At 32.5% G+C, this 24,505-nt stretch overlaps 2 protein-coding genes across 2 annotated transcripts; one reads left to right on the top strand and one right to left on the bottom strand.

Moving 5' to 3' along the window:
- Nucleotides 1–89: 89 nt before the first annotated feature.
- LOC133181926 (glutamate receptor ionotropic, kainate 3-like) lies at nt 90–8,051 on the bottom strand. The gene is made up of 6 exons (XM_061316575.1): nt 7,880–8,051; nt 7,567–7,596; nt 3,931–4,131; nt 2,669–3,023; nt 797–1,518; nt 90–639 (listed from the first exon to the last, which is right to left on the bottom strand). The coding sequence occupies exons 1-6, from the start codon at nt 7,934–7,936 to the stop codon at nt 526–528; spliced, it is 1,479 nt and encodes a 492-aa protein (XP_061172559.1). The 5' UTR covers nt 7,937–8,051; the 3' UTR covers nt 90–525.
- A 12,859-nt stretch (nt 8,052–20,910) lies between these two features.
- On the top strand, nt 20,911–23,418 carry LOC133183397 (neuroglobin-like). Its single transcript, XM_061318359.1, has 3 exons — nt 20,911–21,216; nt 22,390–22,618; nt 23,236–23,418. The coding sequence occupies exons 1-3, from the start codon at nt 20,918–20,920 to the stop codon at nt 23,383–23,385; spliced, it is 678 nt and encodes a 225-aa protein (XP_061174343.1). The 5' UTR covers nt 20,911–20,917; the 3' UTR covers nt 23,386–23,418.
- Nucleotides 23,419–24,505: the final 1,087 nt, after the last annotated feature.

Here is a 24,505-nt window from a genome sequence, read left to right as displayed (position 1 = left end):
AACAAAATGAGATCGGACATTTGTGTAAAACTTTCCTTCTAAATGTGGCTGAGATTGGTGTATGTAGTGTAAAAAAAAAGAATAATAACTTTTGTGGAGAAGTTTTTATGAACAAATAAAAGATCCATATCAGATGATACAATCAGAGGACACAGTTAGAGAATGTAGTAATAAAACAATTCTAGAATAGGAATAAAAAAAGAATCGAAGCATTAAAGTGATGAGCAAATACCGTAATTAAAATGATGTACAAGTAATTTTCTTCATCAAAATTAATCCTCATGGTCATGACTTAATGTTTCTCACACCAGAGGTTATTGATAAACTTAAATGTTAAATATGAGAACTTAATCGTGAAAAAGAATGACATTATAAAACATATTCTAAGGCATTATTCAAAAGAAAAAGAAAAATATAACTCTGGAATGAAACTTCATAATAAAGCAATGCAAAACTTATAATAAGCTAATGACAGAACATTAAAGCTGGAAAATCTAAAGTTGGTTTTATCAATCAGTAAATTTTTTACACTGTTGTCGTAGATTTATTTCCGGTCAACAACCTGTCGGAAGGCTGAAACTCAGAACCGGTTTCGCCACTCTGTTGAACTTGTTTAGTCTTTGTTTTCTCCTTTTCTGGCTGAAATAACGACAAAACACATCAATATGCATTTCTTAATACTAGTATATACAAACTTACAGGTTGCCATAATTTTTCTCTACGTTATTATACTTTATTTTACTCCTTATCACATTCATGGCTATTGTATTATTTGGACAAATTAACTGTGTCTTACCTCCTCAGCATACTTATATATAAGATACTCAATGATAGTTACTAAACTACCAAACACCAGTCCAATGGCTAATGCCACCATGGCTCCGGAAAAATGGCCAACATCTAGCACGAAAAATTTCGGAATTTCGTACAATTCAGGCCGACTATCATCGAACACTATTCCTCGACAGGATGTAGAAAACCAATGTTCGTTCATATCGTTTAGATAACCCAGCTCATCAATAGTCGATATTGCTACATTAATTCTTCGCTTATCTAAAGAGTCTTTTGGAAAAGCAAAGGCAAAGTGTCTATATACAGAGGGATCCTCAACGATATAAAGTTTACAGGAATACGTTCTCAAGTAATATTTTATCATCATTGATTCTCCAAGTAAAGCTAGAGCTTGTGTGGGCTCTTTACTGACTTTTTCTAACCCTTCTTTGATGGATGAGACTGTTTTGTATTTTTTCGATCTAAGATGTTGTGCTATCCTCGCATTTGAATTTAAAATGAATTCTTCCATGGCCCCTCCTTTGGTTATTAGGTACGGAATGTCACTGTTTGCAAGATCTTTGAGGTTTTTCACTCTTATCATCCTTTCTGTGTGTTCTGTATTCGGTTCAATTCTCAGCAAATTTGACAAATTTGCAATATAACAGGAAACAGAAATGACAACAAATAACCACCAAAACATAACGATTATTCTGCCACCGATGGAACGAGGGGCTCGCGTATAACCTGAAGAATAAAATCATTTTTATATTATACTCTAATTAACAGTGCTGTATGATAATATTATAATTTTAGCAATTATATTTCCTTCAGTCAGAAATTACATTCTGTTAGCTGCAGAATTGTAGCTGTCTGGTTGAGAAAATTCGAACAGACAAACGCCACAAATCTAAGCATTGTAAAACCTTCGATTTACGGTGCCTTTTTTGTCGCACACTTCGAGTATTACATGGATTTCTTGTATTATATGCGTTCTTCTTTCAAAGCATGGTATCCATTAATTAACCATACATTTTAATGCGGATCTTGTTACTTTCTTTGCCTTTCAACGATTTCAAACTGCTTATGTGGTTTCCAAAAAATTGCATTCCGACATCCATGTTGAGGTCATGCTAAAATACGCTGAAAAATTTACATGCCCGTGTTTTATACATCTGATTTCCTTTTATATAGATATTGTCATCTTTCATAGATGATTAAGATGGATATTTGATCCCCCACACCTCCAATATATATATATATATATATATATATATATATATATATATATATATATATATATATATATATATATATATATATATATATGTGTATATATATATATATATATATATATATATATATATATATATATATATATATATATATATATATATATATATATATATATATATATATATATATATATATATATATATATATATATATATATATATATATATATATATTTTCTCGGCATATATATTTTCTTCAACAGGCATATTTTACAATGACCCCAAGATGGATATGCGAATTTTTGGAAACTGACATTCCATAGCCGCATAGGGCTGTTTGAAATCAGTCGTTGAAAGGTAAATTAAGCACTCAAGATTAGGAATAAAATACAGGGTTAATTAACGGATACCATGTTGTATAATAAACAAGAAATAGTACCTGAAGCGTGTGACAAAAAAGCGGCGCCGATGATCGAAGGTTTAAACAATGTTCGATTTTTTCTCAACCAGAGAGCTGCAGTTCCTCACCTAGCATTATATAGACTGCCAAATGTACTTCAAGTGCAAAGGTCTTTCTTCTTATTATTATTTTCAGGTGAAATTCATTGGAAAAATTTCGGTTTTCCTGCTTGGTACCGACCAAGTGTTTAAGGCATACATACCTTGCCACATTAAAGCACTCATCACAAACCAGAAACTGTTCATACACGTGAATGACTCTCCCTCCCGGAGTGAGGCCTCGCCATCACGTGACATCCTCCGCCATTCATAAGGATTAAAATAAGACACCACATATAGAAGTGTGCTGGTAACAACAAATGATATAAAAATCAGCATCCATACACTAGGATTTAAAGGGTCCCAAACTCTCAGCAGACGATGGCCAATTGATTCTTCAGCTTTGTTTGGTTGCCTTAGAACTATTCCAAAAGATGTGGTCAGAAAAGGAGTTGAAAAATCGACAACACGTGCTCGCTTAGAAGTTACTGTAAATGGACCAGCGGCAAGGGCTACTCTCTATAAAAAAAAATAAAAGGAGAGAAAGAATTAAAAAAGATGGATGAACAAGGCATGCAAAATGCCTATAGCTTCAACTGTATAAAAATCAGATTCAATTTGTGAACTTAGTATATAGAGCAAAGTTTTGATTATTGAAATGTAGGAAATTATGACAAACAAAAATTTTATGCAGGAAAATTTTCTCGGCGAAAGTTTTTGAATGGTTAAAAAAAATAAGGATTTCTTGGGATTTGAACCCAAGCGATAAAAATCCTTAGTGTCAGAATTCTTTTCTTAAACACTGACACGCTAACCACTACACCACACAGCTCACTACAGGTATAGCTGTAATTAAATCTTATTTGTACTGTGACTCTTGAATAACTGAACTTTAAATATTTCTCGGAAAGATATGAATTTTGTGTCATAAAATTGTGTTTTTACGATAGAGTCCTTGCTCCAACTTTTTGTTAAGCAAAAAATATATATAGTTAAATATACTTTGAAGACATACTTTCAAAAAAAAAATTGGAGCAAAAACCCACTTATATAGAAAAATTGTGTTATAGTATGAAAAAATTATCATTTTAGTCCTCTTTGGTGTGTATGCTATTTCATAGACAAATAATTCTAATACTTGTACGATTGTTGCAAATTCTGGAGATTTTACATAAAGTATACCTTAATATAAACTGAAATATCTAAGAAAATTGTGTTATAATTGAGGTAAAATTTTTCACTTTCTTATTTGTCAAACAATAGGCATTTTTCTCGGCTTGTTCGCCCATCTTCTTAAATAAAAATTCGTTAGTATGTTTTATACAAGATAAGTTTGACTTTTAATTTGATTTTCTTTCTTACATTAGCATTTGTGATTCTTTTTCTTTGTTTTGAAATCAAGCAATTATTAATTTATTTTTATTACCTTTTGTATAACTTCATTTATTGTGCCACTCCAGTTCCCTGGTGTTAACTCTCGTCCGAAGGTCCCGTCAGGCGAGATTTCGATATCATAATCAAAGTCCACTTTTTTCTTCAGCTCCTCTAACAGGTCTATAATATAACCACGATATGTCTTATTTACACTCCCGTTACTTTCTTTCTCTTCCATCAGAAAGGGGGAAGTCTGAAAGGTAAAAGTTTGGCTGCAGCAAAAGAAATGTGATCAAAGGTTCTCTACCTGTAAATAATTATAACAATTCAAGAAATGGTTTCCATGCTTAGACGAGGGGTTTTAAAGTGTTGCTCAGTCTTCAATTCGAAATTCAACAGATAATTACATTTCGATATAATAAGTCCGTCTTCGGAAACACACAAACATGCAATATATAATACGACGTAAATGAAATTTTAAAAGATTGTGCGAATGTGAGAGGCCAGTGCATTGGTAAATTCATTGCTGGCAAGATCGACACCCTTTTTCCTTATTTTTCAGTACATATTATCGATATTGTTACCTTTTTTGTCTTTAAAAGCTGTTTCTAAATATCTCGTTTTTATGTATCAGAGACAGATGTTCGTTAACTTTCAGAATTAAGTTGAAATGATTGCAAAGGAATGATTTTTTGAAAATAAAAATTAAAATCTTTATTTCATTTATATTTTATACAATATCTATAGAATTTTATATGTAGGATTATAAAGCATCAGGAAAGGCCTACACTTAAAAAATCTTCTGAAGTCAAACTATACCACGCCACTGTTTAGTACTCGTTTTCTTATTTTGAGTTAATCTGCAAGGATGCCAAATGACATAGTGCTTCAAGGATGCAAAACGATTTAGAAAAAAGGAATTGGTTGTGGAACATACACAAAAGCAACATCACTGAAAGGTTTTGATGATGATTTTTGATACAAGTAAAATCCCAGTCACATTTCCAAAAACGACTAAGGGCCGACGTTTTGTTGAGGCAAAAATGGGATTCTTCGGGCGGCAGTCGGCAGTTCATCGGCCGTTGTCTTTCCGATTTTGACCTCTTATTTCGTCGGCCGACCAATTTTGTGTCCTTCGGGCCAAGTTATAATTTTTTCTGCGTCTTAGGCCGATTTCTCCAATTGAAGCAGTCATTGAATAGTCTGTCGACCAACCCTCAATCATCGTTCGATCATCAAAAGACAGTTTGTAAAGTCGGTCGTCGGTCGGTCAACGTTTAGGGATTGGGTTTTCGTAAATGTCAGTCGACGATAAAAATCAAACTGCGGCTCAGCGCTCAATAATTGGGCAACGATTGGCCGAATAAATATTTAAAAGTTTAAAGGCATCGGTGTTTCTAGAATTAATGTGACTGCTCCCTGCCACTCGATACTATGTCGGCCGATCATGTTTTTTTTCAGCCGATGATACGAGAAAAATGTGGTCGCCCGACCTTCGCCTTAAATGTGACCTAGGTATTAAGGAGAGTTGATTATATAGTCTCAGTTTAATGTTTGTTACAATTGGTATAGATGGTCAGTGTAAAAAGCCTTTCAAAGTATATGCCATAAGGTTCAGGGTCATGGTTAAAGATAATTTTATGTATATTTAAATTACGTTTATCTATCAGACTAATTACAACAGGAATGATAGGTAGTCAGTATCACTTTATGATGTTTTGAGATTGATTTTGACAGAACTTGAAAAACTAAATGCTGTCTACATGCCAGTCTGTGGTAGCCATTTTCCCTCTATGTTTGCACTATTCCATGTAAGATTCAAACTTTGGATAACTGACTTTAATGGTGGATATAATGACCTTGTCAGCAAATACAACCTGTCATTAAGTCAAATGCTGACTGACGTTTTTCTTATACACTGAATATCGGAATTTTCCGTTTTCCCGATCATGACAAGGAGCACACGGCGGGTGTGACCGGTCGGCAGGGGATGCTCACTCCTCCATGGCACCTGATCCCAGAGGCCCGTGTTTGCTCAGTTCCCGATTTGTATTGTTTAAACGGACTTTGAGCTTGAATACTGTTCGTTATCTCCATATTTCATTTAAGTATTGAGTTTGGGCATTTTTTCAAACAGAATTTAATCTTTCATTTTTTTTATTTGCGACTTGTTTGTTTGAAATTACTAAAAGGAAACACTATGAAATGGAACTTTTTAAAGAACATTTAATTTAAGTAGAATTTATTATTTTTAAAGAAGTAACAAAGGCTACCGTATTAAATTAAAAAAAACCCTTAATATTTATTTAGCCCTATACTCTAAAGACAGATTGCTACATTAATATAAACGGAGTTCATGACGAAACCTTTCAAATACAAATATTTATTTAAAAAATATTTGTAGTCAAGGGAGATAATTTAATATTTACATAGAAAGTACTGAAAATTTACTATGTAATAGTGGATTTTTTTAAAATTGTTTTTGTTGATACTTTGTAAAAGACATTAAAACAAGCAGATCAATTTGAAATAAAATCATCTTATTTTAAAGAATACATTGTAAAACGGTTTGGAAAACTGGTCAAAGGTAAAATTTGCTTGTTGTTCGTCTATATATTTGGTTAAACAACAGAATTCTGGGAAACGATGTTTCTGTTATAAAATGACGATCTGTTAAAATCAATAAAATGCTAATTTCAGCTGCTCTCATAAACAATTGCCCGCTGGAACAAATTGCCTATGAGTGATAGAGTAAAGTAGATAATTTTTAGTTATGAAAGCCACTCACATATGACCCAAATACAGGATTGCAACTTCCATATGTCCAAACAAAATAACGAAGGAAAATAATCACCCTATAATTTAGAACAGGTTTTAATAGCTTCATTTGTTCCAATTCTAAAATTTATATTCACAGTTTAATGAGAAAGGTTTATACAAACACGTTGAAGGCTTTTTTCTTATTATCAAATTAATAAATCCAATTCATTTTCTATGCATAATGTGTTTTCTAGAAAGAAAGTATTCTAGAAATTATTTTCTCAATTTCGTAATTTTTGTTGCAAACTCCCCTATCCAAAAGATACATACATATACCAAGTATGTGCGATTTACTTCATACCAGCGCTTCACAAGCAAAAATGTTTCGTAACCTTCAGAGGAGTGATTACATGTACACGTAGTTCGTTTTCTGTTCGAAATTCTAGTTTCCATGATTTTCATTGTGATACCTTGTTTTAATTTTGCATTGATTCATTTATTCTTTTTTTAATAATATCTAACCCAAATATTTAAACTGACACTCAGTCTGACATCCGTGAATACATTTCGGCAGTTAATTGAGTCAGGCGAGTCAAATACTACTGTCAATCAATCGTTCTTCGCAAACTGAGATTGGAATTTGCGGCCACATTGTTACATGATTGATCTGAACTTATATTATTCAACAGACGGAAAAAGTGTCATTTCCTTCTAATTTATAAAGAAAATCAATAAAAGTCCTTCTAAATTGTAGAATAAAAGAATTTTGATTAACGGAACTAACTGACATATTGGAAAAATAATACTTTATAGCATATACAAGGATATGTGATTTTGTACAGAAGGAAGGTGATGTGAGCTTTATGTACTGCAACGATAGGAATGTCACTCAGATAGAAAGGCGCCATGATAAATAATTAATACTTACCAGAACAGAGGAGACAATTAACGCTGATGTCTGAAACAAATAATAATTATTACAGAAGGAGTTAAGTGTTCGGTTAGCTGTCATTTCTTACGGATAAAGAAAAAATACACATTTTAATTTGATAAATTTATTCAATATTATAATCAGTTCAATCTCTCTCTCTCTCTCTCTCTCTCTCTCTCTCTCTCTCAGACATGAAAAGGCATGCCAATCACACACTCACACCACCTGTGCTAAAAATAGATTAGATTGCATGGATTCAAAGAGATGAGAAAATTAACTGAAAATGACTTTATTAAAGCCATTTACTTACCTCACTAGACACGAATGTGTTGCAAATTAATAAGATCCAGTATGCGAACAGATCCATAATTTTGATAATAACAGAAAGAGTTGTATAAGCTTAGAATCTAGGGCGTCTCTGAATTAAACGCTCTTTCTCTACAAACGCTATACGAGCCAAGCCTCCAATACTATAATGTGGAAAACACACTACTCAGGTTAGCTAGCCTAATTAGATCGTTCTGTTTTCTTCTTATTCCTCACATTCGGATAATGGATAATATTATATGCAATGCTATGAATAGCTATGCATGCATGTGTCAGGATAGAAAGTATTCATATGATATGATCAAATTTATGATAAATCAACAGTTATAATGTTGCATGGTTTTATTAAAATATCTTTGAAACAACAGAGAGAGAATACAATTAATACAAGAAGAAGAGGATGCACAGGTATATCGTCTCCTATGGGGGAAATATGCAATGTTTTCATATGATCATGTTGATTTCGCTAAATCTTAGAAACCGTGTTGATACAGTTTATCTGGATTTATGCTCATGTTAGAGAGATCCTTTAAATATCGTACGTCATTTGAAAACATATTTATATCACATAAAATATGAAGATAACGAACAGAAATTCAGCTCGAAAGTTCATTGAAACAATACAAACTAGGAGCAGAGCAAACAGAAACCTCTAAAAACATCAGAGGTGGGATCAGGAGCCATGGAGGATTAAGCATCCCCTGTGGATTGGTCACATCCGCCATGTGCTCCTTGTCATAATCGGGCAAACGAAAACATTCGTAAACAATTTAATGTGAAAATAATGGCCTAACAATGTGTATGAAAACGTCAGTCAACATTCGACTTAATTATAAATTATATTTGTTAACAAGGTCCTCGTATCGGGAATAGAATGTTGACTTTAAACGAGACTGTTAATATCCTTGTATCATGAACTTATTAGTAAAAAGCTTGTCTCGTTTTAGAAATTTTTCGTATGTAGAATATGCTCTTGCGTATCGAATCAACTGGGAGACATGAACTCTATATGCAGGTGATAATTGTATATACTGCTACATAAATAAGGGAAGTTGACGATAGAAAAGTTGAAGTCATAACATGTCTCATAAGGTTTTGTTGTTAGGTTACCATTAACGTTTTTCTCTAGTAAAATATCCACATATGAAACAGATGTGTCAGACTCTACTTTGTCTTTTCTTTTGAGTTCTAATGGATATATGGATTTAACGTAGGAATGAAAAAGATTTTTTTAATTAATAAAACGTCGTCGATATACAACTGTATCTAGATGTCAAATTGAAGGCCACAGCAAGAGACTTCTTTTCATGTAGAAGTTTTTGAATAAATTCTGCTTCATATAGATGCAAAAAAAAAAAAAAGAAAAAAAAAAGAAGAAAAAAACCAGGTCTAGATCTGCTAACAAGTAGCAGTTAGTACTCTTGGGAATTCCAACAGATTGTTAGAAGACCCGATCTCAAAAAACTACATATATAGATATTGTTGATTAGAAAATCAAACACATTTTTAATATCAACTGTAAAGTAATTGTGTTAAGAATCAGAATGTTTTTAACAAAATTATTTTGCAAATGACCAATGACAAGGTATGTACACGTATATTTAAAAGTTCCATTTTTATTGAAAAAGCAGTTGTCGATGATATCAAAAAGCCTGGTCTTTAATTTTTCGTGGGGAATGGTTGTATAAAGTGTTGAAAAGTCGTACGTTTTGTTTCTAATGGTTTTGGTAATTTTTGTGATTTCAAATTTTTTAAAAGGTTCCTTGGAGTTTTTAAGTATCCACATCTAATTAACACCTCTCGAATATATTGTTGTACAGTACTCCCGAAGTTTCTCCTTCACTGCTGTTAATATTTTGTGACGAGTTAAGAAAGAGGCTTGATAGAACATTTACTACAACCCTTTATGTATCTTTGTTTGTAAGGATTTTTATGTAATTTACGAATCCAGTATAGGTATGATTATTCAAATTCATTTTCAATTGTTGGGAATATTAAAAATATTTAAAAATGACGTATAATTTTGAAGAATTTCCTCCTTGGAATGACTTAAACTTTTCAATCGTCAACTTCCCTTACTTATGCAGCAATATACCTTCATCACCTGCATACGGGGTTTATATCTCTCAGTTGATTCGATACGCAAGAGCATGCTCTACGTATGTACATTTTCTAAAACGAGGTAAATTATTGACAAACAAGTTGATGAAACAAGAATATCAACTGTCTCGTTAAAAGTCATCATTTCGTATGTTCTATGGTCGATACAATGACCTTGTCAGCAAATATAATTTATCATTGAGTCAAATGCTGACTGACGTTTTTCATACTAATTGTTAGGCCATTATTTACACACTGAATTGTCGACGGATTTTTCTGTTATTTCCCGATCATGACAAGGAGCACATGGAGGATGTGACCGGTCTGTAGGGGATGCTCACTCCTCCATGGCACCTGATCCCACCTCTGATGTTTTGGAGGTCCGTGTTTGCTCTGCTCCTATTTTGTATTGTTTAATGGACTTTTGAGCTTGAATACTGTTCGTTATCTCCATATATTTCATTCAGTATTTTTGAAACATTTATGTCATGATATTGATATACTGTTGTAACTTTCACCTGAATACATATGAATAACCCTGGATGTATGTACATGTAGGTAATTAGCTCGCTTCGTGGTCGGAAGGTCGTGTGTTCGAATCACTGTCCGCTACTGACCTAAGTCGATAAAAAAAAAGGTAGCAACTGTTCCTTAGCCAAGCGCTCGGCACTTTGAAGTGAAAGTTGTGGGTTTTTCGGATGAGACCTTAAAAACCGAGGCCCCGTGTCACGGTAGGCGTTGGCATGATAAAGAACCCTCACTGTTCAATGGCCCTGAGTGCCGAGTAAAGGTCAAAATTTGAAGCCCTTCATCGGTATATGGTGACGTCTCTATATGGGTGAAAAATTCTTGAACGGGTCGTAAAACAACATACATGTACAATTAATCAATCAATCAATCATGTAGGCAATGAAGAATTAACTAAAATCTTGTTAGTTTACTTAAAAAAACTTTTTTATTTGGGTTATATTGTCATGTCTATAGAATGCATCCAAAAGCAATTTTTAATCTATAAACATCTATTAAACATCTTCATATACTTTTACCAAAATATGAATAATTGTGGTCCCCCGATTTCAGGGTCTTATTGGATGGACTGCAATGACTTATGACTTGTCTGTCCATTATACTAGGAAAGTAAAATAAAAGAAGTTTTACATGTATATTTATGAAGTAATATGTCCTGGTACGTAATAGCCAATGTTCAAGTTCGAGGTCTACGTCACGAGGACAGAAATGACAGTGTCTATTTATGTAGTATTTTAATTTTAAAAGTTTAAATAAAGTTGCCATATATTCGAAAATTGTCATTTTATTATCACTTTGTGAAGCTAAAAAATAGTTGACATCGTTTTACTTAAAATGCTGAAAAACAACAATTGTCTTTTGAATGCAAAAGGTAGAATGAGTTTTAAACAAAAATGCAAATAAAGGTCCAAAATCTTTTTCTATACACAGACATATTCAACGAGTCTTTTAGAAGTTTTTATGTTTGAGTATTTTCCCTACAAGAAGTAATCAAAATTACACTTTGTTTTATACTGTTGACAAGAATTTTAATTTTTGCATCAGTACTGAATCGCAAGAAAAAAATCTCACAAGTATAGATTATGCGAAACAAAATCAATTTCTTTAGTAGCTTTAAGCTACGGAAGCTTATAGGTTGTATTATAACTTGTACATTGTCTTATGTTTTATTGTCTCATCGACATATAAAGTGTTATAACACCTTATTTATACACATATGTTGAATAGTTTCTAGGTGTTTTAACATAACCTAAGATACCTTTTTTATTAGATTTATTTTATTGCTCTAAGTTAAATCGAATTAAAAAAATATTGATTTGAAAATATTGATCAAAGCAAGAGATTTAATCATATTGATTTATCTTTTTGGTCGATATACAACAGTAAATATATAGTTATGTCAATATAAATATATTAATATTTCAGGGGGGAAAGTGAGAAGATACTGTTATTGAATTAATTCGCGGGGGCGGGAATTCTAATGAAACGTCACTCCACTCGGGATTCAGAGACAGCACCTGTTCCATGTACGGTTATAGTGTGATACATATATTACTTTTAGATTTAGAAATGTTTTGAAGAAGGGGGATGGGGAGACACCAGCAGTTAGATCATAGGCATAGTTATAGGGGGTTACTGCCCCACTACCACGTTTGAAGATGGGGGGGGGGGAGGGACAAGAGCGTCTTTGAGCCACCTCCTCAAGCTTTTATCAATCTCAGTAGTAAATATATAAATAATGAAAAAAAGTCGTAGCTGGATTTTGAATTCTTTTTGCTTGTCAAACATTTTACTTGGTGACACACCAACCCCTTTTAATTTTGTGATTAATTAATCTTATGCAGATTATCCGCAATGAAGCAAAAAAATATAAAATTATACCATTTCAAGTAATAAAATGTTAGATCTGATCTGATATTGACGTTTTTCTGATATTCACTGTATTTTTTGCTGAGGAGGGGGGGGGTTAAGACTAGAGGATCAAATCTACGTGGCAGATCCTATGTTTAGCAGTGACAAAACATCAACTATATACAGTGTTTACGTATCCAGTGCCACTTTTATGATATTGTTAACGTCACTTTCGACGCATTCACGAATAGGCCTTATACTGCATGTATTTTGAATTGAACATTGAGAGCAGGGACACCTGTCGTTAATTCTTTTTACTCATCACAATACATGTATTTTTATGTTTACTTTGCAAGCATATATTTTTTGTTTTAAAAAGAGACTGATGATTTTTATTAATAAAAGAAATTATAAAAAAAAAAATTACTATACCTGCATATATTTCATTTCTTATTAATTAGAATAGTGTAAATAATGTAAATAGACATTTGCTTCATTGGGGACAAATTAACTGCTCAAGTTTCCCCACTGGTTTCCTCTTCACAACGTTATTTCTCTATAATCATAAATTATAAAAAATACTTGAAACTTTACACATGTGCCGTCGCGAGTGATGTGACATTCATTGGAATATATTCCCAAACCCTCGAAGTTAGTTCGAAAACAATATTTTCAAACCTTTCCCTAGAAATATTAGCATATTATATCGACATAACTACTATCATGCATATGTGTATTTTTATTGTTCCATGTCGAGATTACTACATCGATATCTTTTAAATATCATGCTTAGATCAATATTTTCAGACCAATTTTTTAAGTCGATATTATTCATAGCAATAAAATCAATCATGTAAAGGAAGGTGCTTTAAATTATGTAAAACCACCTAAATACAATGTAAAATACGTATAATTAAGAAATTATGTAGACAAGACACCTAAAATGAAATATATAGAGATAACGAACAGTATTCAAGCTCAAAAGTCCATTTAACAATACAAATTTTGGAGCAGATCAAACACTGACCTCTAAAACATCAGAGCTGGGATCAGGTGCCATGGAAAAGTGAGCATCCCTGCCAACCGGTCACACCCACCGTGTGCTCCTGGTCATGATCGGGAAATAACGGGAAAATCCGTCGACAATTCAGTTTGTAAAAAATAGCTTAACAGTTAGTATGAAAAACGTCACCCAGAATATGACTTAATGATAAATTGTATTTGCTGACAAGGTCATTGTGTCGACCATAGAACTTACGAAGTGATGACTTTAAACGGGACAGTTGATATTCTTGTTTCATCAACTTGTTTGTCAATAACTTACCTCGTTTTAAAAATTGTTCATTCGTAGAGCATGCTCTTGCATATCGAATCAACTGGGAGATATAAACCCCATTTGCAGGTGATGAAGGTATATTGCTGCATAAATATGGGAAGTTGACGATTGAAAAGTTAAAGTCATCATGTTTATCATAAAGCTTGGTTGTTAGATTACCATTAACGTCTTTTTCTAGTAAAATATCCAAATATGAAATAGATGTGTCAGACTCTGCGGTATCTTTTATTTCAACCTAACTGGGATATATCGTATCGACATAAGAATGGAAATAACCATGATTGTTTATTGACAATACGGTCGAAGATATATCTAAATATCGAGTTGAAGGCCACAGCAAGTGTTTTCTTCTTTTCACGTATAAGATTTTGGACAAATTCTGCTTCATATAAATACAAAAATAGGTCTGCTAATAACGGGGCGCAATTGATACCCATGGGAATTCCAATAGATTGTTGGAAGACCTGGTCTCCAAAAACCACATAGATATTGTCAGTCAGAAAAATAAGGCAATGTACAAGTTATAATACAAATGTAGATACCTATACGCTTCCGTATTAAGCTGCCGTTGAATTGCTAATAAATGACAAGCCAGTATATCAAAGTATTATGCTATTTTTAGAAAAATATTGATATCTTAGTTCATCGGACGCTATAATATGTTATTTTTATATTAATTCTTTTCATGGAATACATGTACGTGCTATCGTATTTATCTTGAACAATAAAAGGTTAACATCGATATTTGCAACAATGTGTTCGTCTTTCTGTAGATAACATTTAAATGAAAGAAATCACAATAAATTGTGACCACATATAACATAATGTCAACTCCCATGTATCGTATTTACATTGCGTCACTATCTCTTAATAGGTAAGGCTATAAAAACTATTGGAATGTATTTATGTTGAGTCAACATATTGATTACTTCTATGTTTGTGGACAACACTACATGACACAAAAAGGCAACTTTTTATCACGATATATGTAATATGAATTTAAATTGATGCTATCTATTTGACTTTTGATTTTGCAAAATGTCGACTTAAGATTCAACTTCAAGAAACTTTGAGTCATAGATAGATAGATAGATAGATAGATAGATAGATATAGATCATGCTGAAATTATGCGGCATCTGGCAAGCAAATTATGAACATACGTTAAAGCTATTTTTAGAACTATTGAGTTGTAGTAATTTAACGAGAAATTTAACTTTTAGAAAACTAAATTTTCAATATGTGGTGACCAAATAGTATCATCTGAAAATACTGAGTAATACCCCAAGATGTTTGTGCTCAGTGACATTGATATTGTTGAAAGAGAAGCTTCGGATATTCAATTCTTTTCACTGAGCTGAAAATTATTGCTTTAGTTTTAGAGGGGTTGAATTTCATTAACCATTTTCCCCCAAAGTTCCAGTGCTTTATCAGGGTTTCTTTCAATAATTTTGATATTTTGAGATGAATGCTGCAAAGAATTGCTATCTGCAAATACTCTAGGTAAAGTAATCACATTGCCAGCAACGTCATTCACATATAAATGTATTAAAAACAAAAGTGGTCCTAAACATGAGCCCTGAGGAACACCAGCATACAAAGGTTTAGGTGATGATAACAAATTACGATACAAAATTCTTGAATACCTACATTCTGAACTTTTGATCTCAATCTGACTTTTACCATAGAAATTAATAGCTGAAAAGTGAGACTGAGATCAAAAGTGAGCTCATCTAAGTTTTATGGTCCCGAACAGCCAGGAGAAAATGTAAAAGAGATTCATTGTAAATGTACTTAAAAATAACTCGTTCCATCAGCAACGAAACTAATCTATAGTTTGACATCAAAGAAGGATATTCTTTTTTTTTTCTTTTATTAAAAACATAATATGCATCAGGTAATTTTGACCCACTATCATCAACACATGATACAGAAGTAAAATAGTTATTAAGTACATATGTTTTCTCATCATTGGAATAAGCAATATATGTACGACTAGTTAGTATCTGTTGTATATTGTAATGGTGGAATATCAGAAGCAACTTTGGTTTTAAAAACATACTTCAATAATTTCCAGTAAAGTTTCGAGTTTTTACTAGCGTCTGTAAGATTTAATTCGGGTAGTTTTCTCATATTGTTGAATTTATTTCTAGTATATTTAGAATTTGCCCAATCAGATTTTTTTTTGCTTTTACGAGCTTTTTTGTTTTTTTAAATACAAAGAGTCTTACGTAATGCAGAACCAAGTCGGGGTTTGTCTTTTGGCCTTTTCATGTAGCCTGGTTAACATCTTGTACATTACAAATGAGAGTTTCCCAATCAGTATTTTCAAAAAGGGAATTCAGTTGATCCATATCAGCATTTTTATATACCCCCACTTTTCGTTTTTCATTATTAAAAAGATGGTTTAAAGATGGTTTAAAATATAACGAGTTTTGTATCATGATTTTTTTTTAATATGTCGACAATTTTTCGAAAATTATCAAAATAAACCTATAAATAAAGATTTGATAAATAGATAAATAAAAATTGATAAAAGGAGACATTTCATATTAATACACATGTACATATTGTTAATTCATTTTCTTGATTTAAAAACATTATGCTTAATTTGTCACTTTGCAGAAATTCATTTGTAACAGTGTAAAAGTTAAAGTATAAAGTCGATTTGATATTTTATTATTGCACGGTACGGTTCATTGATGATAGATATATAACAGTTGCGCTTTGACAAAAATTGTTCGTACAGATGGCGTAAAAAAAAAAATCATCTAGCTACTTTAGAAATGCTTCAGATAAACGGCAATTGTTTTTCGTTAGAAATTTAGAGAAAATATTCAGTTATTGATGTAACTTTGATATAAAATAATTCACAAGATCAAGCATTAATGTATTTGAAAAAAAAAACAGTTTTGTCTTAAAGAAAATCAAAGACACATAAATGTATCTTAAAATTGCAATTGCAAGAAATATGTCCCATAACAAGCACGTAGTATCGTTTTGAAAGGGGGGGGGGGCTGCTACGTAAAAAAAATTGACAACCTACCTGAAAAAAAATGGACAAAAAAGTAAACTGTCTGAAGTCAAAAATCCTACTTTATGGGAGGAGGGGGGGGGGGAGAGAAGATATATGTTGCAACTTTTTCACAAACCAGATTTACCAATACATTACCCCATTACCCCTAATATATAATCTGACTTTTCAACACTTTATACATTCCCAACGATAAATTAAAGTCCAGGCTTTTCGACATCATAGACAGCAGCTTTTTCTATAAAAATGGAACTCGTCAATTTACTTTCCTTGTCACTGGTCATTTGCGAAATTGTTTCGATAAAAAACATTCTGGTTGTACACACAAGTACTCTTAAGTTGACATTAAAAAGATGCTTGAGTTTCTGATTGACAATATCTTTGTATAGTTTTTGGAAATCAAGTCTTTCAACAATCTGTCGAAATTTCCTTGGGTACCAATTGCGCCCCGTTATTCAGAAACATACATGAGAAGAAGAAAACACTTGCTATGGCCTTCAACTCGGCATTTAGATATATTGACGACGTATTATCAATTAACAATAGTTACTTCCATTTATATATCGACTCGATATATCCCAGTGAACTTGAAATAAAAAATACCAGAGAGTCTGACACGTCTGTTTCATGTTTGGATATTTTACTAGAGAAAGACGTAATTGGTAACCTAACAACAAAACTTTATGATAAACGTGATGACTTCAACTTTTCTATCGTCATCTTCCCTCATTTATGTTGCAATATACCCTAATCAGCTGCATATGGAGTTTACGTCTACCAGTTGATTCGATATGCAAGAGCATGCTCTTCCTACGAACAATTTCAAAAACGAGGCAAACTACTGACAAACAAGTTGATGAAACAAGGATATCAACAGCCGCGTTTAAAGTCAACATTTTGCAAGTTCCATTGTCAGTTAGTGCAATCTATTAATAAGTGGGTTGCTGACTGACGTTTTTCATATTTTAATTGTTAGGCCATTATTTACACACTGAACTGTCTACAGATTTTTCCGTTTGCCCAATCATGACCAGGAGCACACGGCGGGTGTGATCGTTCGACAGGGGGTGTTTACTCCTCCATGGCACCTAATTCCACCTGTGATGTTTTTAGAGGTCTGTATTTGCTCTGCTCCCGATTTGTATTGTTTCCATGTACTTTTGAGCTTGATTACTGCTCCTTTACTCCATATGCAATACATCGTCATAACGCATTAATCCATTGAAGTCTAATTATTCAGCATAGAAGTTTACAGATTAAATGCTGTATGTAGTAACAATATTATTCTATTTCTTGTTCGAAATATTAACATTGAAAAGTTAAATCAAAATTTCACAGAAATTAAGTTACTTATGCTGTATTTTATTCTATATAGTCCTTATTAAGAAAGAAGGTATTTGTGTATGTGTATGAGGTGATAATCGATCAGGGAGAACATGATAATTCACACAGACTGAGTAGCCGCTTATGCAAGAATTATCATGTACTTCCAGGTCGCCTATACACCGAAAATGTGCATTCTTCAAGAGCTGTTCGGAATTCATCGAAAGATATATTTCAACTTCGTAGAAAAAAAGAAAAGATCATGAAATTCACCAAATTTTGTTTAAAAGCAAATAACAGTAAAACTGGTTTACATGCATATACTAAAGTCCCGGGGACTTATACTCAATATCCGTATTAGTACGTCGAAGAAGATGGGCGAACAAGGCGAGCGAAGTGCCTATAATGCAACAAACATGAAGGTGAAAAATTAAATCTCAACAATAACAATTTTTTCTTTGAGATTTCATCTAACATTAAAGTATACTTTATGTAAAATTTCCACAATTTGCAAAAATCCCACGAAGTTTGAAATTATTTGCCTATGAAATAGCAAACACACACTAAAGATGACAAAAAGGATCATTTTCTCGTACTATAACACACTTTTTTGATATGAGTGGGTCTTCGCTCCATTTTTTTGAAAGGTTATCATCAAAGTTTGCCTAAAACTATACATTTTTTGGTAAACAAAAACATGGAGCACTATATACCTTAAAAATACACTTTTATGACACAACATTCCCATTTTCTGAGAAATACTTGAAGTCCATTTAGTCAAGGGTCATATCGCAAACATAATTTAAATGCCACTATTCATCAGGAGCTGTGTAGCGTAGTGGTTAGCGCTTTGGTCTTCTCAAAGGAAAAAGGATGCTGAGGATTTTTATTGCTAGGGGGTTCGATCCCAACGAATACCACATTATTTTTGATAACAGAATAAATTTTGCCGGGGAAATTTTCCTCAGAAAAGTTTTGCTTATCATAATTTTATCATAATTTCATTAATTTCAATATAGAAAACTTTACCCTAAATACTAATTTCATATACTGAATTTGATTTTTTACATATCTGAAGATATGGGCATTCTGCACGCCTTGTTCACCCATCTCCTTTGTTTACGCACCTTTATGGCAATATTTATACATGTTTCTATATTTACTGAAAATAACGAATTTACACTGAAATGAAGAATTTTTTGGACATGATGCAAGAAATAATCCTTTCAGAAAGATTAGCTTGGCAGTTAATGAGAAAAGTGAGATTTATTTAAAATTGCCATAGCTTGTTGTTTCCATGTAAATGGTCGCCATTTAGAAAATTTTATTAAATGCACAAGACGTTGTGATTATCCTGTTTTTAAGTTTCATGAAGATTGTCTTAACCAATCTTTTGATAATATACTGGGTTTTCCAAAGAAATCAATACTATGAAATACTAGTATCAGTTTTCAAATGCACCCCACATTAACACCCCTTCCCCCAAAAAAATACCGGCGCTAGTTATTTTCACACATACTAGTAATCGTCCTATTAGTTTCTTATGTTTTAATTATAAATGTATATCTCATCTGTTTCACCGTTTAGATAAATTTCTTTTTTAGACAGTTACTTATACCTGTATATGCCTGTTCTTAAAATTTTATTTTACAAATACATGTATGCATGACGTACATTAAACAAAGTCGTCTAAATTGCAGCATGTTTTACCTCCCACAAGAGAACATAGGCTTTCAGAGATATTATCTCGGATTTACAGGAATGTTTGTATTCTGTTATAAAGAACATTTATTCAACAAATTATCGTAGAATAGAATGACAATTTTCACCTCATTATTCACGTAGCTATAAAAATAATAATAAACGGCCTGCTTCGTCTCTATGGTAACAACAGAAAAAAATTATAATGTTAGAAAGTCATGAAAGAACTCGCAGACAAGACTGGAGGAAGAACCATAAAGTAAGACATTGTTTTTGATGTGTGCCTGTTCTTTTCCCATTCTAAACATTTAGCTACAATTTCCTGTGTAGACTAGAAATTTATTCAAATCTCTATGCATGCCGTGAAATTAATGCATTTATTTAATAGGAAAAATAACCTTTAAGAATTTCATATAATTATTATTTTGATTTTTGCATGTTTTCTCAGCAAGCTGGTAACTTTTTAGAGTTATATCCGTTGTTTTGCATTCTGACAATGTGATATCATGGTTAATGAAATTCGAAATATGAAATATGGAAATTATTTGAATCACTGTAACTTTGGCTAAGAAGAAACATTTGTATGCCGAATGTATTTCCCTGTCTAAGAACTTAAAATGTTACAACCTTGTTTGTGTGTTTGAATCTGTATTACAGAGCTAGGAAATTGATTTTAATACTTCTGTATAATTATCAATTCGTGAATGTTAGAAATAATTACTGAGAAAAGCGGTAAGTTTGGGCCTGTTTTGCAAAAGAACTTAAACGACTAAGACCGACAGTTTGAGCTGTTTCTTACATATTAGCTACCTAATACGCTGTCTAGGGATATCTTTCAAATTCTTATAATTTTGGATTACATAACTATTTAGACTAGTGGAAAGGACAAAATTATCGTATGGTTTTATTCGTTAGCTCTTTTGTAAAGTGGGGTCCTCCTGCCTAAATCACCATGCATGCATTAACAACCTTCTCAAATACTTTTCATTTGTCCCGAAATGCTACACTACTAAACGACATTATGTGCTAATTCATAGAGTACATAGCTCTTATGATTTTAATTTTATACGCAGAAATATGATATTAGTAAAATAACGGTATCATTCTACATCAGCTGACTTGGATTTCTTTTTTTACAGACAAGACAGGCATGGGATGCACACTATCTATCAAAACTGACAAATGTCCGTCACCTTTTGACCCCGATGTCTATTTGATACGTCAACCATCAACACCTATAGAGAAAAAAGTGCCTCTTGAAATCCGGAACAAGATTTCCAACTCAACAAACCCGTGCGTCAGGCGGTCTCCGCAGCGGAAGTGGATCAGGAGTGTTTCTGTCATGGATACTAGGTGTTCTCTTACAACACGGGACAAATACCAGATCATCAAGTCATGGAAGGCGATTGCCAGAGATTTACACTCTACAGGGGTTACAATGTTTCTTCGGTAACAAATACATAAGTCTTTAGTTTATTTAAATCAAGGACTTATTAGCGGTGTAAAAATATACGGTCATTGGTCGTTCTTTAGAATGAGTGAGGCCCACATTGCGCAAGAGACCTGATTCAGAAGCAAGGGTCGAGGTCTTATCTTGTCAACCATTACATGACTTAAAAAAAGTCAGTAATAATCATTTATAAATATCCGTTAAAATATGATTCTTAAACAGTATATTCATATATACACGAGTGATACAAAGAAAAAGCGACACCGCTAACTTGATAATAGCACAGACTAATCCCTGGTTTATATCTGTGATAAATTTTGAATATCCTAAAGTAAATACTAGTACATTTTCAGTCAGGTTCAAATTGTTTTACTTTTTTATTTTTCGCCTGAAATAAAAACACAAGTGTTGTTCTCGGATTGGCTTAAGGCTCATTATCTTTCACTGGAGTGAATGACTATAATTTCTTTATAAAATTTTCAAGTTAAAAGTTCTTTTGTGTCAAATATTAACCCGCAATGTATGCTGATATAATGTGACTTTTAATTGTAAATTAGATAATAATTTATTTTTTGAAAATCTTAAGCTCTGAAAGCAAAATTTTATTGAATATGAGTCAACAGAAGAATGATCCCTAGGCAGAAAATGGGGGTCATCTTTTACTAACATTAACAGCTAATTAACAAGAAGCTTGAATTTATCATTGAATTGTGCTTTTATTTATGAAGATTCCTTCGACGATTTCGGTATTTGAAAAAAAAAAAACGATATTAGCCTACTCTGAAGAAGGCAGACATGAACAATGGCGAATTTTACCTACAAAGCTAGTTTCAGTTACACAAAAAATGGCGAGGTTTGGGGTCTTTGTCGGAAAATTTGGTTATTGTATTCAAATGATAAAATTATTGAATTCAACGTAGCTGAGAAGAACAAAATTTGATTCTTCTTTTGAGCTTGATGGATAATGATGTCATAGAAGTAAAAAAAAATTACAAATATGGCCTTACAAATATTCATGATCAAAAATTAAGTATTCATATATCGTTTCTATCTAATGCAGGCAATAAATATAAAATAATTGTCACCGTCTAAATTGCAACAGGGATAATAAAAAAATTAAATGGGCTTATCTCTGAATATAGATGCCATATAGAATATCAATTCCATTTCAGAATGTTTCAAGAGAATGACGACTTACGTAAATTCTTTAAGTTTGGCGACTACAAAGAATCTTCAGACCTACTGCAGAACAAAATTTTCCTGAACCACGTGACATTAGTGATGCATACGTTTGACGAAGCCATATGTTCTATGGGCGACACAGACTACGTAATGGAGATGTTGAGAGGAGTGGGAAAGTCTCATAGGCGACTGCCGGAGTTTAACTTTATGATCTTCAGTGTATGTTTAATTGAATACGTGTTGTATCATAGGGGCTTGAATAGTTTATAAACTAGAGCTAAATTTTGTGAAAATTCTAAGATTAAAAACTTTAATTTTTTTTCCAACAGAATGTATATGGGCGGTGACAATTGTTTCTATTTGATCCTTGATCTCTTTAAAAATGACATATAGGGCCATCATTAAAAATATCTTTGTTTCCCCTAACCCGACTCTAAATTCTGAAGTTGGGTAGGTAGGTAAATATTTTTTTTTTCCTGGCAGCAGTTTTAAAAATACATTCCGATCTTCTGATAAGAAGGGGTTTTGGTGAAATTGTATTTTATAAAAGTTGATAAACTTAAATTTTTTTTTTTTTTTTTTTTGAATTATCTTCTTAAAAAAAAACTTTTCAGTCGGCCGGATTGAATTGGGTCGGTCGCGTTAGGGGAAACAAAAGTATTTTTTATTTTGGCCTAGTGTCAACTTTCATATATACCGAGCCTGAATATAGAGATTGTCACTCAGTTGTAAACATGACAAAAAGAACTGGCTGATTAATGAAGACTTTTTGAAAAAAATATAATAAAAGCAGAATGTACATTAAAGTTATTTACTTTTTGCAATTCTATTTTCAGAGAATAGAGGAACCATTTTTGATTGCCGTGAAGGAAACATTAGGGGACCGTTATTCAGCAAATATGGACAATATTTATCGGAAAACTGTAAAGTTTATAATAAGAGAACTCTCGCAAGGATTTAACGATGCCCCCAAAGCCATAGACTAATGTGATTATAGTTTTCATACACAAGTGCCATTAATTTATACATGTTATTAAATGTATTGTGCATATTCTGATAATGGTTGAGCTCACTCTAGAACTCAGCATATTTTTATATTATCATTTATACAACAACAAAATGCTTTTGGGGGTTTAAACGAGTATCTGGATTAACCTCTGGTAGTAGTTGGAAGGTCCAATTATCGAATAAAATACTCGGAAAGAATATCATATTTGAAACCCGCAGTACTTCACTTTGATCTTTTGGAATATCCATGGGTACTAATTTTGCCCCTTTATTAACAGACCTGTTTTGTATTCCAATGAAGCAGAATTATTCAAAACCCTACATGAAAAAAAAATTATCTTGCTGTGACATTCAATTCGGCTTATAGATATATCCACGACGTTTTATCAATTAAAATATTCATTTTCATTTTTACGATTCGATATATCCCATTGAACTCGAAATTATAAGAGACATCACAACGTATGAAACATCTCTTTCATACTTGGATATTTTTCTAGAGAAAGACATTGATGGCAAACTAACAACTAAACATAATGATAAACATGTTAAACTTATCTATCGTCAGCTTCTTTTATGTAGCAATATACTATTACCATTATCGCCTACAGATTCGATACGCAAGAGCATGTTCTACGTACGGACAATTTCTAAAACGAGGCAGGCTATTGACCAATAAGTTGTTGACACAATGATATCAACAATTTCGCTTAAAGTTAACATTTCGCAAATTCTATGGTCGATACAGTGACCTTGTTTGCAAATACATCCGTGTTGACTGACGTCTTTCATACAAATTGCAAGGTCATTATTGTCTACGATTTTTTTCCTGTTTACCCGATCATAGCAAGGGACGCGTACTCCTCAATGGCACCTGATCCCACCGCTTGTGTTGACTCCGCTCACAATTTTTATTGTTTAAATGGACTTTTTAGCATGATCACAGTTCACTATCTTCACATTTCAATTAAATTTAACTGATTCAACCATAAGCAAAATCACAGCGCTTTAGTTTAAAATCAAAGCACCTGCATTGGTTATAATATGTATTAAAATGTATAAAAGAAAGCTGGGCAGGTCTTCTTGCACATGACAACA

This window comes from Saccostrea echinata, unplaced genomic scaffold (genome assembly GCF_033153115.1).
Source record: "Saccostrea echinata isolate AGI-Se365-2 ecotype Australia unplaced genomic scaffold, CSIRO_AGI_Sech_v1 ptg000009l, whole genome shotgun sequence".
NCBI lineage: Eukaryota > Metazoa > Mollusca > Bivalvia > Ostreida > Ostreidae > Saccostrea > Saccostrea echinata.
This window is presented reverse-complemented; position numbering and strand designations above follow the sequence as displayed.

What these genes read in the sequence shown, in the direction of transcription:
- LOC133181926 (XM_061316575.1), bottom strand. Translation starts at nt 7,936, where the DNA reads ATGGATCTGTTCGCATACTGGATCTTATTAATTTGCAACACATTCGTG. An exon ending in GAGTGCTTTAATGTGGCAAG is followed by an intron (nt 1,519 to 2,668) that starts GTATGTATGCCT and finishes TTTATTCTTCAG; the next exon opens with GTTATACGCGAGCCCCTCGT. An exon ending in TATATAAGTATGCTGAGGAG is followed by an intron (nt 640 to 796) that starts GTAAGACACAGT and finishes TCGTTATTTCAG; the next exon opens with CCAGAAAAGGAGAAAACAAA.
- LOC133183397 (XM_061318359.1), top strand. Translation starts at nt 20,918, where the DNA reads ATGGGATGCACACTATCTATCAAAACTGACAAATGTCCGTCACCTTTT. An exon ending in GGGGTTACAATGTTTCTTCG is followed by an intron (nt 21,217 to 22,389) that starts GTAACAAATACA and finishes ATTCCATTTCAG; the next exon opens with AATGTTTCAAGAGAATGACG. An exon ending in TTAACTTTATGATCTTCAGT is followed by an intron (nt 22,619 to 23,235) that starts GTATGTTTAATT and finishes TTCTATTTTCAG; the next exon opens with AGAATAGAGGAACCATTTTT.